Source organism: Pan troglodytes, chromosome 2 (assembly GCF_028858775.2).
Source record: "Pan troglodytes isolate AG18354 chromosome 2, NHGRI_mPanTro3-v2.0_pri, whole genome shotgun sequence".
Lineage (NCBI taxonomy): Eukaryota > Metazoa > Chordata > Mammalia > Primates > Hominidae > Pan > Pan troglodytes.
In genome coordinates this window covers 8,481,375-8,502,668 of record NC_086015.1, presented here as the reverse complement: position 1 = coordinate 8,502,668, position 21,294 = coordinate 8,481,375, and the positions used below count along the sequence as shown (strand labels likewise).

The 21,294-nt window shown below is 39.0% G+C and overlaps 1 protein-coding gene across 17 annotated transcripts in view; it reads left to right on the top strand.

The window, feature by feature from the left end:
* SUMF1 (sulfatase modifying factor 1) overlaps positions 1 to 21,294 on the top strand; it is a 636,667-nt gene that overhangs the window by 8,542 nt on the left and 606,831 nt on the right. For 13 of the 17 annotated variants that reach the window (XR_010155071.1, XR_010155072.1, XM_016940330.3 and 10 more), the window contains exons 2-3: positions 5,417 to 5,590; positions 9,136 to 9,210. Coding sequence is in view for 15 of the 17 variants with exons in the window: in XM_016940330.3 (XP_016795819.1) it covers positions 5,417 to 5,590; positions 9,136 to 9,210 (249 nt within the window). In the remaining 2 variants the exon portion in view is untranslated. The remainder of the gene's footprint in view (positions 1 to 5,416; positions 5,591 to 9,135; positions 9,211 to 21,294) is intronic. The other 4 variants (XM_016940328.4, XM_063805298.1, XM_063805297.1 and 1 more) reach the window with 1 other exon arrangement.

Sequence of the window (21,294 nt, the reverse complement as noted above, 5' to 3'; positions counted from 1 at the left end):
CCTCCCGGGTTCCCGCCATTCTCCTGCCTCAGCCTCCCGAGTAGCTGGGACTACAGGCGCCCACCACCAACGCCTGGCTAATTTTTTGTATTTTTAGTGGAGACGGGGTTTCACCGTGTTAGCCAGGATGGTCTTGATCTCCTGACCTCATGATCCCCTTGCCTCGGCCTCCCAAAGTGCTGGGATTACAGGCGTGAGCCTCCGCACCTGGCTGAGTTTTCTTTTTAAGGCTAAAAAGTATTCTGACATATATATATATATATATATATATGTATATATAAACATTTTCTTTATCCATTTATATGATAAGGGACATCTAGGTTGCTTCTGTATCTTAGCTATTGTGAATAATGCTGCCATGAATTTGGGAGTGTAGATATTTTTTCAGCATACTGGTTTTATTTCCTTTGGCCATATACCCAGAAGTGGGATAGCTGGATCATATGGTAATTCTGTTTGCAGATTTCTGAGGAACCTCCATATTGTTTTCCATAATCACTGTATTAATTTACCTTCTCACCAACTGCAGTAGAGTTCCTTTTTCTCTACACCTTCTCCAACACTCGTTATCTTTCATCTTTTTGATGATAGCTATTCTAACAGGTGTGAGGAGATAGCCCATTGTGGTTTTAATTTGCATTTTCCTGGTGATTAGTTGTGAAGAGCATTTTTTCTTATATCTGTTGGCCATTTGTATGTCTTTTGAGCAATGTCTATTCGGGTTCTTTGCCCATTTTTAAATTGAGTTCTTTGTTTTCTTGCTATTGATTTGAATTCCTTATATATTTTGAATATTAACCCCATATAAGATGCATGGTTTGCAAAGATTTTCACTCATTCTGGGATATCTCTTCACTCTGTTGTTTCCTTTGCCATACAGAAGCCTTTTGGTTTGATACAATCCTATTTGTTTATTTTTGCTTTTGTTGCCTATGCTTTTGGGGTCAAGTCCAAGAAATCTTTGCCAGGCCTGTGTCATGGAGCTTCTTTTCCCAATGTTTTCTTCTAGTAGTTTTACAGTTTCAGACCGTACATTTAAGTCTTTAATACAGTTTGAGTTGATTTTTGTATATGCTGTGAGATAAGGGTCTAATTTCATTCTTCTACATGTGGATATTCAGTTTTCCTAATACCGTTTATTGAAAGATTGTCCTTTCTCCATTATGTGTTCTTGGTGCCTTTGTTGAAAATCAGATGATGGTAAATGCATGAGTTTATTTCTGGACTCTCTGTCCTGTTCCATTGGTTTTTGTGTTAGCTTTTATGCCAGTACCATGCCATTTGATTAGGTTTGTAGTATATTTTGAAGTCAGATAGTGTGGTACTCCACCTTTGTTCTTTTTGCTCAAAATTGCTTTTGCTCTTTGGGGTCTTTTGTGGTTCTGTACAAATTTTAGGATTTTTTTTTTCTATTTCCTTGAAAAATGACATTAGAATTTTGATAGGAATTACATTTGATAGGAATTACATTTGATAGAAATTACATTGAATCCTGGCCTGGGATTAATTTCTTAATATCTTTTTCAGATAGTTTGTCATTAGTATAAAGAAATGCTGGCTGGGTGTGGTAGCTCATGCCTGTAATCCCAGCACTTTGGGAGGCTGGGGTGGGTGGATCACCTGAGGTCAGGAGATTGAGACCATCCTGGCTAACATGGTGAAACCCCGTCTCTACTAAAAAAAAAAAAAAAATATATATATATATATATACACACACGTATATATATATACGTATATATATACACGTATATATATATATATACGTGTATATATATACGTATATATATATATATGTGTGTGTGTGTGTATATATATATATACATATATACATATATATATATATTAGCCTGGTGTGGTGGCGGGTGCCTGTACTCCCAGCTACTCAGGAGGCTGAGACAGGAGAATGGCATGAGCCTGGGAGGCAGAGTTTGCAGTGAGCCGAGATCGTGCCACTGCACTCCAGCCTGGGCAACAGAGTAAGACTCCGTCTCAAAAAAAAAAAAAAAAAACAAAGAAAAACATGGCATCTACAGTCAGGGACAACATAACGTCTTTGTTTCCAGCTTGGATGCTGTTTCTTTCTTTCTCTTGCCTAATTGCTCTGTCTAGTATGTCTGGTATTACATGGAATAGAAGTGGCAAGAGTATGCATCCTTGGCTTGTTCTGAATCTAACAGGCAAAGCTTTCCATTTTTCCCCATTGAGTATAATGTTATCTGTGGGCTTTTCATATATAACTCATGTTAACGTACATTCCTTCAATGCCTAACTTGTCAAGAGTTTTTCTCATGAAAAGATGTTGAATTTTATCAATGCCTTTGCATATATTGAGGTGAACATTTGGTTTTGTCCTTCATTCTGCTAACATGGGATATCACATTTGTAGGTTTGCATATGTTGAATCATCCTTTGATCCTAGGGATAAACCCCACTTAATTTTGGTATATGATCCCTTTAATGTGCTGTTGAATTCACTTTGCTAGTATTTTGTTAGAATGTTTGCATCTATGTTCATTAGGGATATTGGCCTGTATTTTTTTTTCTTCTAGTAGTATTCTTTTCTGGCTTTGGTGTCAGTGTAATGCTGGTATCATAAAATGAGTTTGGAAGCGTTTCCTCTTCTTCAATTTTTTGGAAGAATTTGAGAAGGATTGGTATTAGTTCTTCTTTAAATTAGAATTCTGCCATGAAGCCATCTGGTTCTGGGCTTTTCTTGATGGAAAATTATTATTATTATTATTATTTGAAACGGAGTCTTGCTGTGTCGCCCAGGCTGGAGTACAGTGGCGCAATCTCAGCTCACTGCAACCTCCACCTCCTGGGTTCCAGTGATTCTCCTGCCTCAGCCTCCCAAGTGGCTGGTATTACAGGCGCGTGCCACAACACCTGGCTAATTTTTTGTATTTTTAGTAGAGACGGGGTTTCACCGTGTTGGCCAGGCTGGCCTGAAATTCTTGACCTCAGGTGATCCACCTCCCTCGGCCTCCCAAAGTGCTAGGATTACAGGTGTGAGCCACTGCACCTGGCCAATTTTTAAAATTATTTATTCAGTTTCCTTATTGTTATCAGTCTGTTCAGATTTTCTACTTTTTTTTTATTCAGTCTGGGTAGGCTGTATGTTTCTAGGAATTTATTCATTTTTTTCAAGGTTATCAAATTTGTAGATATATAATTGTTTATAAGTAGTTTCTTATGATCCGTTTTATTCTGTGATATTGAACCCTTGTTTATAGATGAGGAACTTGACAATTCCTAAGCTGCTGAGGAGTCTATTAATTGATTCACTCAAATGATTTGAAAATAAGACATTGTGTCTGTAAAGAGTGTATTTCTGACAGATGGTATGGTTGAAGGCCTGTGGTTTTTGAAAAAAGTTGAGATAGAATTCATATAGCATGCAATACACTCTTTTAACATGTACAATTCAGTGGTTTTTAATATAGTTATGAGGTGTTACAACTATCACTGCCTAATTCCAGAATACTTCATCATCTCAAGAAGAAACTCTATGCCCATTAGCAATCATTCCCCATTCCTGCCTCCCCCTAGCCTCTGGCAACCACTAATCTAGTTTGTGTCTCTTTGGATTGGCCTATTCTGGACATTTCATATGAATAGATTCATACAATATGTGGCCCTTTGTGATTGGATTCTTTCACTTAATATAGTATTTTCAAGGTTCACGCATGTTGTAGCATGAACCAATACTTATTTATGTCTGAATATTATTCCATTTTATAGATATACCAAATTTTGTTTACTTATTCATCAGCTGATATACATTTGGATTGTTTCTGCTTTTTGGCTATTATGAATAATGCTGCTATGAATGTTTTTGTACAAGTTTTTACATGGACATATGTTTTTATTTCTCTTGGGTATATACCTAGGAGAACTGCAGGGTCATATAACTCTTTGTTTAGCTTTTTGAGAAACTGCCAGACTGTTTTCCAAAGCAGCTGAACTATTTTACATTCCTACCAGCAATATATGAGGGTTCCAATTTCTTCACATCCTCATCAGCACTTGTTATTGTGTCTTTTTTGTTATAGCCATGCTAGTGATCATGAAGTGGAACCTCATCATAGTTTTGATTTGCATTTCCCTAATGACTCATGATGTTGAGCATGGACCTGCATTTTGTAACTGAAAATTTTCAGTGTCATCCTCAGATCCTGTGCTCAGTGTTGGGAATAGAGCTGTGAATAAGGCAGCCCCAGTTGCTGTCTTCTTGGAGTTTAGAGTTCATGTGGGAAGGTAGATAGGAACAAAGTAATTGCAATTAGGGTTTTATAAGGAATTATACAAACAGCCCCTTAGTCAACTTTAAAACTTTCTATTTTAGTGAGGTAAGCCTTTTTCATGATTGTTGCAGGCCAAAATTCATGCAGTGATTATTTAAAGATATTATAGATTGCATTTTTACATGTGCTTTTAAAAATAATTCAAAAGAAACAAAAGCATATGCGAATAAAAAATGTATAAAGAAAAAAGTGGGGCTGGGCACGATGGCTCATAATCCCAGCAGTTTGGAAGGCCGAGGTGGGAGGATCACTTGAGCGCAGGAGTTGCAGACCAACCTTGGCAACGTAGTGAGACCTCATCACTTAAAAAAAAAATCAGCTAGGCCGGGCGCAGTGGCTCACGCCTGTAATCCTAGCACTTTGGGAAGCCGAGGCGGGTGGATCACCTGAGGTCAGGAGTTCAAGACCAGCCTGGCCAACTTGGTGAAAACCTGTCTCTGCTAAAAATACAAAAATTAGCCGGGCATGGTGGTGGGCGCCTGTAATCCCAGCTACTCAGGAGGCTGAGGCAGGAGAATCACTTGGACCCGGGAGGTGGAGGTTGCAGTGAGCCGTGATTGTGCCACTGTACTCCAGCCTGGGGCGACAGAGCAAGACTCCGTCTCAAAAAAAAAAAAAAAAAAAAGTTGGTCATGGTGACACATGTCTGTACTCCAGCTGTTTGAGAGACTGAGGTGGGGGAATCGCTTGAGTCTGGGAAGTCAATGCTGTAGTGAGCCCTGATCATGCCACTGCACCCCAGCCTGGGCAAAAGAATGAGAACCTGTCTCAAAAAAAAAAAAAAAAGAAAAGTGTGATATTCTCCCTACCTCTGCATTCTAGCCGTTAGCGGCTTGGTGACTGTTATTCCAGACCTGTTTCCAGTGCAGGTACGGATTTGTATCAAGTAGTGGTTTGATTAAGGAGATTACCTTCTTAAAGAATTTTCACTTCTTTTTGAGACTCGTGATTCACCTTCTTTGGGGTATAGAGAGATTTTTCCGAATTTTACAGTTATTACTGTGGTGAAGATTTACAAACTTGCGTGCTTCCTGGGTGCTAGGAACTTTACCCCTACACAGGTACACCTTGGCCGTGATGCATGACTTCCTGTGTTTCACCTTTCATTGTAGATGGTCCCCATCCCTGCAGGAGTATTTACAATGGGCACAGATGATCCTCAGATAAAGCAGGATGGGGAAGCACCTGCGAGGAGAGTTACTATTGATGCCTTTTACATGGATGCCTATGAAGTCAGTAATACTGAATTTGAGAAGTTTGTGAACTCAACTGGCTATTTGACAGAGGTAATGGGATTGGGGAAAGGAGGGAGAACTTGTTCTTTTCCAGAACTTTTAAGAATGCTTTAATAGCAGCTAAGATTGACTGACCATTTTTACTGCATTCTGTGGTAGAACTGTGTGAAGCATTTTATTGTATATATTTCATCTTAATTTCTCACAGCAACCCCATGAGGCAGGTTATTTTTCAGGTGGCATACTGAGGATAAGAAAAGTTATTTGCCCCACATTACACAGCTAGTTGGTGGTAGAGCTGGGATTCCAGCCTGGCCAGTTTGACCTCAGAACATGTGCTATAACTATTATGCTATATTGTGTTAATGCTTAATGTGTCAGAGAATACCACTGTCCACTAAGGCTTTTTGAGATAACAGATGGCGTGTAAAGTAAGACCACTTTTCTTCTCAGTAAATTGCAGTTTGTTTTTTTCCAGAAGCATTTCATATTTTTTAAGTGATAAATGCAGAAGTGCAGCTTTTCATTTTCGTGACTTTATTCCAACACCTTGACAACTCACACATGCTGTGCTATGGCAGTTCCAGACATCATCTGGTGGTCACTGAATCACAAAGCAAGGTTCTGAAAGTGGATGTTTTCCTAAATGGGAATAGGAAGAGGAAAGCTTTCTAGTCTATGAATGTTTATGTCAGTTTCTGAAATATACTTATTTTATATGCTTTCCAGTTTTCTCTCACAAAAAACCTTTACTCTTGTCTTCAGTTCGTGGGGTCCCATTCTTTTTTTTTAAGACCCCAAATGTCTTTTTGTAAATTATTATTAAATGAATAATTTGAGAGTGAATGTTTAAAGTAAAACAACTTTCAGATTTGGTTTTGCATTGTCACATTTCTTTGGAATTTTCTCAAATATATAAAGTGGTTAGAAACCTTTTTTGGGCTGGGCGCAGTGGCTCACGCCTGTAATCCCAGCACGTTGGGAGGCTGAGGTGGGTGGATCATGAGGTCAGGCAATCGAGACCATCCTGGCTAACACGGTGAAACCCCGTCTCTACTAAAAGTACAAAAAATTAGCCGGGCGTGGTGGCGGGCACCCGTAGTCCCAGCTACTTGGGAGGCTGAGGCAGGAGAATGGCGGGAACCCGGGAGGCGGAGGTTGCAGTGAGCCGAGATCGGGCCACTGCACTCCAGGAAGAAGAGCGAGACTCTGTCTCAAAAAAAAAAAACAAAAAAAACAAAAAAACCCCATTTTTGTACACATTCATAATAAGCAGAAGTCCTTTTCCTTTTGGTTTCACAGAGATACTCTCAGCTCAGGTTCCTCAATAGTTTACTTAAGTTAGAAGACTTCTAAAGAACCAGGGTTCTCCATGAAGATTAGATAGAATAAGCAGAATTTGGGGCATCTAAAAACATGGATAGGGAAAAGTTATAAGTTGGTACAAAAGTAATTACGGTTTTTGTCATTACTTTTAATGGCAAAGACCGCGATTACTTTTGCAGCAACCTAATATATCTGGTTATTTACTACCCTCGAGCCAAAATGTAGTATTTTCTTCAATTATGATGCAAACAACAAACCACAGCAGTAGTAGCAGTACCTCTAACTTTGTTACCAGTAGAAATCACAGACATTTTTAATCATATTTTTGTTGTTGCGGAGATCTTGAAATATTGTTTGCATTCATCCCCACTTTGAAATATGATAATTATGAGACCTGCCACTAGATCTTATTTAATATATTAATGAAGATCATATTTAATACTATAGCACTGGTTTGTTTATTAATATTTTGATATAATGACTTTTCTTCATAATACTATTTACTTTATTTTATTTTTTTTTATTGATTTTATTTTATGCATTTAAACATTTTATTCTGAGAAGGGAGTTCTTAAGCTTCACCATACTGCCAAGGAGCTCAAAAAGGACCAAGAACTGCCTTGGACAAAATGCTCTGTTTTTTTAATGGCACTCTTTTCCCATCTCTCCAGCTTTACTTTATATCATGCTCCTCTTGTATACTATGTTCTAGCCCTGCTGGTTTTGTTTCGATTCCTTGAAAACTCAACCTTCTTTCCCACCTCAAGAACTTGGCCCGTATTTTCTCTCTGCTTGGAATTCGCAGTCCTCTTGCTTATCCTCCTTGTGCATGGTTGGCTCCTTCTCATTCTTGAGTCATCTCAGCTTAAATGTCACTTTCTCAAGAAAGTTTTTCATGACACTCTACCTTACAAGGTGTAGTAAAGTTATCATTGTTTTCTTCCATTCGTTGTTTGGCTTGATTTTTTTCTGTGCTCCCACACTTAAGCACAATAAGGATAGGGGCCATGGCTATCTGATATTGACCTTATATCCCCTAATTTAGCCCCACACTGGGCACATGGTAGGTGTTTGATACATGTTTGTTGAATAAATAAATGGCTTAGGTAGTTAGTCATGGCAGTGTCACAAGGGAATGCAGGAAGAAGATTAGGGGTGAAGAAAAGATGGCAGCCTCCACTCCGGAAAAGGAGTTGGAGATGCTTGTAAGATCTGCAATATAAGGATCCAGTACTCAGTTAATTTCATCTAGTAAGAACAGGACAGCACTAGAGGTAGAGATTTGAGAGTCATTTGGAGTACTGGCTATAGTTAATTTGATGAGATTGAAAGTTGTCCATCAACAAGAATCGATCAGTGTATCTCAAAGTGCATCTCTTGAACTACTTGTATTAGAACAACTAGCTGTGTGCTATTTACACACACAGACTCCTTGACCTCACCCTAGACCCCCAGAATGAGAATCTCTGGTGTTGGGGCGCAGCAATATGTAGTTTTAACCAGCTGATTACATAATCTCAACTGCACAAAGCCTGAGAGCCACTGGTGTAGTAGAATTGCAGAGAGCCAAGGGCAGAGCTCTGGGGAGCAGCAGTGTTTCAGTGGCTGAAACAAGAGCCTACATATTTTAGGAGATGAATAAGAACACTGACAAATGTAGGAGGAGAGTCATGGTTACCAAGGGACAAACGACCTAATTTTCAGAATAGGGTTACATGCAACAAAAATAATCAGGTGGATGAAGAATTGAGACACTAATGTTAAATAAAATCATTAAAATACAGATTTCCATTTGGTGCTTGAATTGGCCAGTTGAGATTTGTAAGCACATTTGACCCCTTAGTGGAACTAGAATGTGTCAGAATATGAGCAAACAGTGCCATTTAATTCGTTTAGCTAGATTCAGGACAAAGGACAAAGCTTGATTATGTAATCCCACACGTACAGAGTACTATTTCCCAGAGTCATCTGTGATACTTGGGGAAATGTATTTCCTTCAGGAACAGTCACGTTCTCAAAAGCTAATCTTGTTCAGTCTGCATTCTTATCAGCTAAGTGAGTCTTAAATGAAAATGGTCTCTGTAAGTGACATTAATTTAAGAGGAAGCCAGAGACTTTTAGGTCATTTCTGAGTCCTCTGGGAAGTCATAAGAAAGACTCAAGTTCAACTGGACAAGAGGAATCACTTTAATAGTGTGGAGAGAAAATGGCACACATGCAACACATTACTACAACCTTTTCTGGATTTTTATTTCCTACCTTCCTTATAGGCTGAGAAGTTTGGCGACTCCTTTGTCTTTGAAGGCATGTTGAGTGAGCAAGTGAAGACCAATATTCAACAGGCAGTAAGTAATGTTTCAACAGGCTCCTGTATTTCTCTAAGGCTCATTGAAAAGGGTTTGGGTGAAAAATCCAAACCACACGTCACCTTCCTCTCCCTGTAACACCTAACCATTCTCCTGCTGAGGATTGACCCCAAATAATAGGCCCATGGACCAGGACACCTTATCTTAAGGAAAATGGGACAAGATGGTATCTGAGGAAGTGCTGGGTCTGCCTTGAGCTTCTGTCTTGTGTGCCAAGGAACACACAGTGTTGCTAGGTAGAGCTCAGTAGGCTCCAGACACTTCCGAGTTTCATTTACTTATAGCCATTTCTAGAATGGAGGGCTCAATGAGAACATTTTAAAATTCTATTCTAAAAGCCTCCATCTCCTCAGGTGCTGGTGTGGAGATAGAGCTTCCTTAAACATTTTTGAATTCATGGGATCAGAGTAGCATTCAAGAAAGGAGCCCTTTGTTCTGAATGTTCATAAAAAATGGAGGTGGTGAACTGGTTCTTTACATGCAGGGGTGTACCCTCCCATATGGAGGATCCAGGGAATGCAGATGAGGTGTGTTTTTCTCAGACATGGAAACAAACAGTGGAGTAGATTTTCACAAGCAGCTTTGTGATGAGTGGAACTTGGGATTCTTGTTCCAGACATTTTAGCAGGTTTGTGTATGTTTGAGTATTTGCTTGCTTTCATGTCTCTTGAAAATATAAGAACAAGGGAAGGAGTGAGGGTAAGCTGGGAAGTTGAGGGTTCACAAAACAAAGAGGGTAGAGAATGCAGAAGGGATAGGAGATGGTGAGAGAGGGAAGGAAATGGGGGTCTGCCCACTCAAGGGAGGCTGATGAAGCTAGAGGCATTGAAGACAAAGGAATCCAGCCCTCATCTTCCTTTTTAATGCAAGTTACCTTTTAGTTCCTGTCTGCACTTCATCTTTGTGGGTGGGCCTCACTCTGTCCTCTCGTGAGCAGCAGTGCAGTGCAAGAAAAACTAAACTGTTCTGGCTTATGTTTGCTTTCTCTTTAATATAGAAAAATGTGGGGGAAACGGTGAGGTAAAACAAGACTTGCTTTCAGATCATATATAAGTGAATTGAGCCACTTTTTAATATGTGTTTTAGATAAATGTTTGAAAAATGTGATTGAGCTCCGTTTGAATTTCACAGCTTTCTTTGCTCCTTACAAGTTTATAAGTCTAATATGTAATCTGATATTCCCCCCCCCTACTTTTTTTTTTTAAAGGGCTTTGAGGTCAGTTTAGGCTGGTGTTGATTAGCCAGCAGCTTGGGACACGTGCCTCATTTTAAGATACTGAGTTCAGGTGAGGGTAGGCGTTTGCGCTTATTTTTGTAATTTGCATTTTCAGATACAGGGCCTCTTGTCACTTGAGAACCTCCAAACACATTAGGTATGAAGACAGAGGTGGGTCATTGCTAGGCTGTGAAGGTGCCTGTTGAGTACATAGTAAAGTGTGTGCTTGTAACTAGGATGAGGACAAGCGGCTCTCACTGGGTTGTAGTGTTGGTCACTTGCTTAAATGCTGATAATGGAAAAGCAAACCTTTTAAGCTTATTTAGAAAGGGCTGAACAAGTAACATAAATGTGTCAATGATCAGGGAGAGCTAAGTTTTTGTTTTTTCATCCTCCTCTTAAGGTCTGACTTACCTTCATTCACTGCACCAGACCTTTTTTTTTTTGTAACCCAGTGTCTCCAGAAGAGTAAGATGTGAGTTGGCCTATGAGGTAAATTTGAGCAGTAGGGGAGATGATTTTGGGTGGTAGATTGGCAAGCCTCCAATCTCACTGAATCACATAGTGAGAAAGCACTTTCCTTTTAGGTGTCTTTCAAGACTTGATTAAGTTAGAAAGAAAGACCTGAATCTTTCAAGTTTGAGTGCTGGCATATCCTTAACACTTGACTACACTTTTACTCTCCTTTTAACATAGAAGAGGCCTTGGAAGTGTCCTCAGGCTACCGCAGCTAGTTAATAATATTGTTTATTTTCATGTAATTATTTAAAGTATTGCATTCTATTTATGACAGGTTATAAAAGTGAGATAAATTCTCCTTTTTAAAAAAAATCTTCTTTTTTTGGTAAAATAAGACAAATACAGAAAGTCACACAACACAAATGTACAGCTTACTGAGTTATCCTAAGGTGAACGTACCTGTAAGCATTACCCAGGTCCAGAATTAGAATCTTTCTGCCTACCCCAGCAGCCCCATCCAGGTGCCACATCCTAATCATCACCCCTCTCTGTCCCTAAAGTAGCCAGTACCCTGCTTCTCAAAGTAGACACTTCTTTGCATTTCTTTATAATATTATTACCCAGGTGTACATGCAAAGTTTAATCTTGCTAATTTAAAGGAAATTTGTGTCTTTTAAGACTCTTCTACAGGTTTCGCTTTCATTGTGTCGCTTCCCCTTACCCCCTAGTTTTTCCTACAATGATTTATCTATTGAAGAATCTAGGACATTTAGCGTGGAGACTTTCCTGCAGTCTGGATTTTGCTGAATGCCCTGTCATGGTGCAGTTCATCTGTTCTCTCTGTCCTCTGTATTTCCTGCAAGTTGGTAGCTGGATCCCCAGGTGTGATCAGACTCAGGTTTGAACCCTACAGTAAGACATCAGATAATTGGTGGGTTCTTTCCCCTGAAGCACCTGATGTCTGGTGTTTCTTCTTTTTATAATGTTAGCGGCTGTTGATGCTTAGTGCCTAATCCATTAATCCAATGGGGGCCATAAGATGGTGTATTAGTCTCTCCTCGTGCTGCTAATAAAGACATGCCCAAGATTGGGTAATTTATAAAGAAAAAGAGGTTTAACGGACTCACAGTTCCACATGACTGGAGAGGCCTCATAATCATGGCAGAAGGTGAAGGAGGAACAAAGGCACGTTTTACGTGGTGGCAGGGAAGAGAGTTTGTGCAGGGGAACTGCCCTTTATAAAACCATCAGATCTCGTGAGACTTATTTACTATCATGGCAACAGCACAGGAAAACCTGCTCCCATGATTCAGTTACCTCCCACTGAGTCCCTCCCATGACAGGTGGGATTATTGGAGCTATAATTCAAGATGAGATTTGGATGGGGACTCAGCCACACCATATTAGATGGTGATAATCTAATCTTTTTCATTTATTAATGGAGATACTTTCATAAAGAGATAGTTCCATCATCTACTATTTCTTAACCATTGTTGCAGGTCATACAGGAAAGATAGGATAAATGCTTGATTCTTTACTAGCTTTTAAGATAATGAATTGGTTCCCTACTGTTCTTCAGAGGTGACCAATTAGAGTATTTTTTGATTAAATATTTCTTCTTAAGATAATTATATGTTCTCATGCAGTGTAAGAAATAATACAGAGAGATCTGGTGTACCTTTCACCCAGTTTCCTCCAATGGTACCATCTTATATAACTATAGTACGGTTTCACAGCTGGAAAATTGAGCATTCATATGACCCACTTGTTTTTGTCTGATTTCACCAGTTTTATATTATTCATTTGTGTGTCTGTGTATATATTTAGTTCTGTACAATTTTGCCACAAATGTAGATTTGTGTAATCACTGGATTTAAAAAAGTCTTCATGAACTCATGGATTTAAATATATTTTATGGCCAGGCATGGTGGCTCATGCCCACAATCCCAGCACTTTGGGAAGCCAAAGCAGGATGTTCGCCTGAGGCCAGGAGTTCAAGACCAGCCTGGGCAAGAGAGAGAGACAGACCCCATCTCTACAAAAAATACAAAAAATTAGCCAGGTATGGTAGCATGTGTTCATAGTCCTAGCTACTTAGGAGACTGAGGTGGGAGGATCACTTGAGCCCAGGAGTTCGAGGTTTCAGTGAGCTGTGATGGCACCATTGTACTCCAGGCTGGGTGACAGAGTGAGACCCTGTCTCTGGGGAGAAAACAAAACAAAACAAAAACAAGCCATATTTTATTTTACACTGAAACCATGATCCCTTTTGAAGGTTTGGGCATATCTTTTTTTCCAACAGCTTTATTGAGATGTAATTTACATACCATAAGTTTTACCGTACTAAGTGTATAATTCCATATTTTTTATATAGTACAGTTTCACAACTAGAAAGCTGACCATTGATACAACTCTCTTATTTTGGGATTGTATCAAAAATTTATCTACATCATCACAATCTAATTTTAGAACATATCTATCAGCCCTGAAAGAAACCACATGCCCATTTGCGGTCATTACCGATTCCCATCCCCAGCTTTGAGCAACTGTCCTGAGTCCTAGCAGTGCTTCAGTCCTAGTAGTCCTTCATGGCTTCATGGCTTCATAGCTTTGCTTTTTGTGAGGCCAAGATCTGCTCCCTCCCCTACCCCTCACCCTTAAAGCCATTTCTTTAAGAAGCTCTAGTATCTTGTAGTAGAAAACAGTATTTCGAGGACCCTGTCTAGGCCCTGGGTATGCTCATTGCTATTAGGTTGGTCATTGTTTCTAGGCCTCTGCAGTGGACAGACTGAGATAAAATGCCAAAATGAGTATACACTGATACTTTGTGTGATACACTGATACATTTTGTGATTTTTAGTTTAACCTGTTCTGTGTTACATCTGTCTCCTTTCTTCCACAGCAGGAATCCTGGTTTTCAAGGACACAGGGGATGATAGACTAGTCTATAATCACTCATTTATTTTATCCCAGGTTACATACATAATGCTCTCAATAATACTAATGCTACCATCCCCAGTGTAATAACTGAGAATAGGTTTTTAAAACTCCCAAACATTTATATATGCTTTTCCTGTTTCTCCCCTAGTTTTAAAATACTGTACTATTTCTGTATTATTGAAACATATGTCCATTATAGAGAGTACTCTTTCCATTTTAGCTCTCAACTAATCTCAGTTCTACAAGTGACTATACATGTTTAATACTCTCTGTGATCATGTCTCTCTAGTCATTTGAATTGATCAAGCTCATTCTCAACTAGATTCTTCAGGAAGTGGCCATGGGAACAATATGCCCTGAGTTTTTGCCCGTTAATAACAGTTTGTTAGTGCTCTTTATACTTTAAAGTCAACTTTTCTGGATATGAAATCTTTGGTTCACATTTATTTTTCTTGAGTAGCTCACATACTTTATTTTTTTTCTTTTGGAATAAAGCATTGCTATTGAAAAGCCTGATGGTAATCTAATTTTTTTCCCTTGAAAATTAGTTGTTTTTGCCTGAACACCCGACGATTTTCCTTTTTCTTGTTCTTTAGTATCCAGTGATTTCACTAGACTGTGTGTTGGTGTTTGTCATTGGGTCAGTATTTTCAGGTATGGGGTAGAAGCTTTCAATATCTAGTTTCACAATTTTTTTTTAAACTTCAGGAAATTTTTCTGTTATACTTTTTACTATTTTTTGTGTCCTTTTGTTTTATTCTTTAGGAACTTCTCATATCTTTCTTTACATAATTCTTTTTACCCATTTTCAGTGTTTATCACTTTCTTTTTAATCATTTTTATCTCTCTCTCTTTTTTCTTTTTCTTTTTTTGAGAAGGGGTCTTGCTGTGTCACACTGGCTGGAGTGCAGTGGCACGGTCTTGGCTCACTGCAGCCTTGACTTCCTGGGCTGAAGTGATGCTCCCACCTCAGCCACCCAAGTAGTGGGGACAACAGGCACATGCCACCACACCTGGCTAATTGTTTTCATTTTTAGTAGAGATGACGTCTCACTATTTTGCCCAGGCTGGTCTCAAACTCCTGGGCTCAAGCAATCCTTCCACCTCAGCCTCCCAAAGTGCTGATATTACATGCATCAGCTACCATGCCTGGCCTCTTCTTTTTATTTTAATTTTTTCTTCTCTTTTGTCTTCTATGTCTTTTAATTATCTGTTTATTTCTGAAATGACTTTTTATTTTATTTCTAGTTGCTACTTGACTTCTCTACCTCATCTGAGTTTGTGGATTCTGATTTATTTTGTTCTCTCATGCATCATTTTCTTCACGCCATTTACCTCATTTTTAAAAATTTTTATTTTTTGAGACAGAGTCTGGCTCTGTCACCAAGGCTAGAGTGCAGTGTGCAATCTTGGCTCATTGTACCCTTCACCTACTGGGCTCAAGCAATTCTCCTGCCCCATCCTCCTGAGTAGCTGGGATTACAGGGGCCCGCCACCACGCCCGGCTAATGTTTTGTATTTTTTAACAGAGACAGGGTTTTGTCATGTTGCTCAGACTGGTCTCGATCTCCTGAGTTCAGGTGATCCATCTGCCTTGGCCTCCCAAAGTGCTAGGATTACAGACATGAGCCACCATGCCCGGCCTACCTCATTTTAAAACACCATGTTGTGATTTTTTTTTTTTTGAGCATGTCTTCCTGACTGCATTTGTTATTCATAAGGATGTTGTTCTGCTTCTTCTTCTCTTACTTCTTATAGAAATTTGGATTGCATTTGAGCTTGAGTCTTTTCTGTTGCTCATTTCCATTTGAACTCAGTTTTTCTGAACTTTTAGAAAGAGACATGGTTCAGGGTAGCTTTGTAACTTCACTGAGCTCCCTCTTAGTTGTTCGCAACATGGTGTTTAAACGATGGCCTCCTGTCTCCTGAGATTTCCTGGATTTCTTCCCCTCCTCCACTACTTCTCTTTCCTTTTTCTCTCTTGTCCCTCTATTTCAGGAGTTTGGTTTTGTCTCTTGAGATTTCTCCTTCGTGTGAGGCTCTATTCTGGAAGGGAACCCTGGCAGGTCAGTTTCAAGAGTTCATGGTGCACAACTGTTTGAGTGCCTTCACACGTTCTTACCATGGGCCCCTTAAACCTACTCCTTATTGGAGTGGGCAAAATTCCTTCCAGTGTGAGCTACTGTTGTCAAACTGTCCCTCCATACTTTCCAGTAATGCCTGTTGGCTCTTTTGGGATTTTCCTTTTCACAGGTCTGATTTCCTGTTGCTTTCTTTTCTTTCTCCTGCCCAACCACTGCCCAGCCACAGACACCATGCAGGTTGTATGGCCGTTGGTGGTTTTTCTTCACCTGTTTGCATTCTGGGTTTGGTGAGGATACTTTGTCACATGGATTTGCTGTGCACATTGTTGCTGGGTTTTGGGTATTGCTCTCTAGTTGTTCTGTCTGGTTTTATATGTAGAGAGGCGAGATTCAAAAGCTTTGCTGATGCCGTTGCCATCTCAGCTAGTTTTCTTTTTATGTAAAGTTTTGAGGTAAAACATTGAGCTAGCTTTCAGAGTTTGCATGTAAAACTATCTTAAACTGGTGAATTTAATGGTTTAAAACAGAGTATTATTATCCAAGTAATAATCATGAATTAATCATGAATTACTCATGATTATTATCTGGACATTTAATTTGAGACAAGAATCTTAAAAGGTATAGATATTAAGTCCCAGAAGGGATTAAGGCAAGTTTTGCTATTGTAGCAGTGTTTGTTTTTTGGGGGGATATTATACTACAGATCAGCAGTCCCCAACATTTTTGGCACAAGGGACTGGTTTTGTGGAAGACAGTTTTTCCTCGGATGTGGGGCAGGGGAGGGGATGGTTTTGGGATGTTTGAAGCAAATTATATTTACTGTGTACTTTATTTATATTATTATTACATTGTAATATATAATGAAATAATGATACAACTCACCATAATGTAGAATCAGTGGGAGCCCGGAGCTTGTTTTCTTGCAACTATGCAGTCCCATCTGGGGGTGATGGGAGACAGTGAGAGATCATCAGGCAGTAGATTCTTACAAGGAGCCAGCAACCCAGATCCCTCACATGAGCTCTTCACAACAGGATTCGCACTCCTATGAGGATCTAATGCCACTGCTGATCTGACAGGAGGCAGAGCTCAGGCGGTAATGCAAACAATGAGGAGCGAGTTGTAAATACAGATGAAGCTTTGCTTGCTCGCCTGCCACTCACCTCCTGCTGTTTGGCCCGGTTCCCAATAGGCCACAGACCAGTACTGGTTTGTGGTCCAGGGGTTGGGGACCCTTGCTATAGATAACCCTCCTTTCTTGAAAAAAAGGATAGTATTTAAGATATACTTCCAGTATTTAAGATAAAGACTGTTTTGATTTTATAATTGTATTATTAATATGACTCATAAAACTTTGACACAAGGGATAGCCATAGGCTGGGTAGAAAACAGTTGCTGTTGGTGGGAGCTTGAGGAACAAGGATTATCTCTTCATTTGTAGCTTGGCACTTTCTAGATCAACCGTTTAAGGAAACAAATTCCTGACTAGGTATCCTTGACAAATGAGAGGAGTAGGCTATTTTAAGTTCTTTTCAACGGAAAGTCAATTTCAGTGAAGGATGAGAATTACCAAGCATCTTTTTTCCCCCTGCAGTAAAAACTAATTTCTAGGCAGTCATATCCTGCCCAAGTGGTGCTGGGTGCTTTGTTATTTGGATGACACTGGGCTGGGACAGAAGGCAAAGAATAATGCAGCCTGACCCGCTGTTATTTAATCACAACTGCACGACAACTCTAAACTAGAAAGAGAACTGTTAATAAGGATGCGATCCAGTTACCTGAATGTGTGTGGGTTGTAATGAGAAATGCCTTGAGGTCCAGCGGAATTCTAAGGTCACACTCCCCAAAATAATTTTTAGAAAAGCTTTACTAAGTTAACTTCAATGTAAACTAAGCCAGAAAGTATTCAGAAAGGCAAGTTTCAGTACATAGGAAAAGTAAATTAAAATAACTCAAAACACATGTAAGTCAGATAAATAGCTCAGTATCTTTTTTTTTTTTTTGAGACAGAGTCTCGCTCTTGTTGCCCAGGCTGGAGTGCAGTGGTGTGATGATCTCAGCTCACTGCAACCAACCTCTGCCTCCTGGGTTTAAGTGATTCTCCTGCCTCAGTCTCTCAAGTAGCTGGGATTATAGGCTCCCGCCACCACGCCCAGCTAATTTTTTTGTATTTTTAGTAGAGACGGGGTTTCACCATGTTGGCTAGGCTGGTCTCAAATTTCTGACCTCAGGTGATCCACCCGCCTCGGCCTCCCAAAGTGCTGGGATTGCAAGCATGAGCCACCATGCCCAGCCTTCTCAGCATCATTTTGAATGTTTGAACTTTTAGTTTTCTAGTAGTTTAAGCAACACCATCTTGAAAACTTCAATTCTGCTTTAAGAGTTTTTTTTCTTGGCTAGGTGCAGTGGCTTCTGCCAGCACTTTGGGAGGTTGAGGTCGGAGGATTGCTTGAGGCCAGGAGTTTGAGACATACTGAGAGCTCATCTCTAATATTAAAAAAAAAAAAATTAAAAAATAAAAAGAAATTTAAGAAAGATTTTTTTTTCTCTTATAAGACCTCTAAGACTTTCTTGCCCAAACCCACTTGTTTATTTGGGAAAGTCATAAGGAAAAGATAGCCTTTGAGTGAGAGAGATTGGTTTTGAATCTGAGCTCTGCCATTTATCAAATGATTTTGGGAAAAGCCACTTAACTTTTTTTTTTTTTTGAGACAGGGTTTGGCTCTGTCACCCAGGCTGGAGTTCAGTGGCGTAATCTCTGCTCACAGCATCCTTGACCTCCTGGGCTCAAGCCATCCTCCCGCCTCTGCCTCTCGAGTAGCTGGGACTATAGGAGTGCGCCCACCACACCCAGCTAATTTTTGTATTTTTTTGTAGAGATGGAGTTTTGCCATGTTGCCCAGGCTGTTCCCAAACTCCTGAGTTCAAGCGATCCGCCTGCCTCAGCCTCCTAAAGTGCTGGCATTACAGGCGTGAGCCACCACACCCAGCCTCTCTTAACTTCTTTGCTATTCTTTTTTTGACTTCATAAGTTTAATACATAGTTCAAAATTGTTGAGTCTTCTTTGCTAATGTAAACATTTTAGTCTGCATATGTCTAAGTGACCACTTTAGTTCCACAAGTGTTATAGTAGTTTTGTAATTGTTTATTTCTAAATGTTTTCTAATGTCCATTATCATTTCTTCTTTAACACATAGTTTATAAGATTTTTACTTTTTAGCGTGCAGCTATTTTGCTATCATTTGGTCCTGAGATCTAACTCAATGAGGCTGTAATCAGAGAATGTGGCCCTTATGATATTGGTCCCTGAAATGTGTTGGGGCTGTCTTTAGCACCTACCAGGGGTCAACTTTCATAAATGAATCGTGTATTTGAAAATAATTTTTTATATTAATTGGGTGCAATATTCTATACATATCCATTATAGGAAGTTGTTAATTTTGCTGTGCAAATTTTCTATATCCTTACTAATTTTTTCCTTCTGCTTGATCTTAGTAATTGCTGAGAGAGTTGTTAAAATCTCCATTTAAGATGATAGATTTGATAATTTCTCTTAGTGATTCTGTCAAGTTTTGCTTTATATATATTAAAGCTGTGTTACTAAGTGTATGTAAGTTTGGAAGTATGTCTTCCTCAGATGAAAAATTACTAAGAGGAAACATCAGAGGTAAGTAGGGGTTCTGGCTCAACTGGCCTAACAGGATTCTTGCTGAAGGCAGGTCAGTGTGATCAGACATCACCTGGGGGACTGGGAAGGATGAGGAGTTTGATCAGATATCAAGGGTGATCACACATTTGAGGGTAGGCAAACTGACTTAGCAGGATTCTTGGTGCAGGTGGACAATGCAGAGATGAGCTTGGAAGCCCAAAACTCAGGGCCTAGTTGAAAGGAGAGTTCAGAGGAGCCTCATTAGAGTTTAGTCAAGGAGAGAATCTTTGTCATTAATGAGGTGCATCTTTCTTTTTGATCTATGTATTTCTATGAGATGTATTTTTTTTTGCTCTTATAGCTATTGAAACTAAATATTGAAATATTTTTATGAGAAAAAAGTTTTTATGCTATTTATAAAATGAAATAATTAAAATAGTAAGAAAAGCATGTCTTACCATTGAATTGAACATTTTATTATATAGAGATTCTCTTTTACTTTGATAATGATTTTTATCTTAAAGTCTATTTTGTCTGGTATCTACTATATAGGTGTACAAGCTTTCTTTTGGTTAGTATTTGTCTAATATATACTTTTTCTTTTTTTCACTTTTATTTTATTTTTTTATTTTATTTTTGTGTTTTGAGACCGTCTTGCCCTGTTGCCCAGGCTGGAGCGCAGTGGCACGATCTCAGCTCACTGCAATCTCTGTCTCCAGGGTTTAAGAGATTCTTCTGCCTCAGTCTCCCAAGTAGCTAGAATTACAGGTGTGCACCACCACGCCCAGCTAATTTTTGTATTTTTAGTAGAAATGGGGTTTCACCATCATGGCCAGGCTGATCTCGAACTCCTTAACTCAAGTGATCCCCCTACCTCAGCCTCCCAAAGTGCTGAGATTACAGGTGTGAGCCACCATGCCCAGCCTTCTTTTCACTTTTAATTTGTATCTTTATGTTTTTGGGTATATCATTGTAAATAATATATAGCTGCATTTGAAAGTAATTCATTCTTTGTCTTTCAGTTAAGACTTTAGTTCATTTATATTTATTGTGGCTATTGACATTTTTGGATTTAATTCTACCATCTTATTCTTTGCCTTCTGCTTATTCTGTTTTTGTCTCTTCTTTTTCCTCAATTTCTGGCCTGTGTTTTATTTTTCTTATTCCAACTTTGCTTGTCTTCTTAGAAGTCATATACTTTATATCTCCTCATTTAGTAGTTAATCAATTTTAATACTTGAGTATAAAGTCTAACATTTATTATTCCATTAACTTTTCTGTTGTATAATCCCATGACCTTACTCTAGTCATCATTATCCAACTTATGTATTACTGGTGTCCACTCTTTCATTCTAATTTGTTTTCTTCCTCCACTAATTAGACATTGTTAATACTTTTTTATGTAGTCAGTATTTCTTTACTCCTATAATTACTAATATCTGTACTCTCCATTCCTTTCTGCATCTCAGGAATTCTGTCTGAGATCAATTTATCTTCTGCCTAAAGGATATCCGTTGGCAGTAAACTTTCTTGTTATTTGAAATATCTTTAAGTACTTCATTTTTGAAAGATACTTTCACTAAGTAAAAATTTTAGGTTGGAATTTATTTTCTTTGGCACACTAAAGGCATTATTTCACTGTCTTCTGGTATTTATTATTGCCTTTAAGAAGTCAGTCATTAGTTGGGTGTTTTTTGTTTTTTGTTTTTTGTTT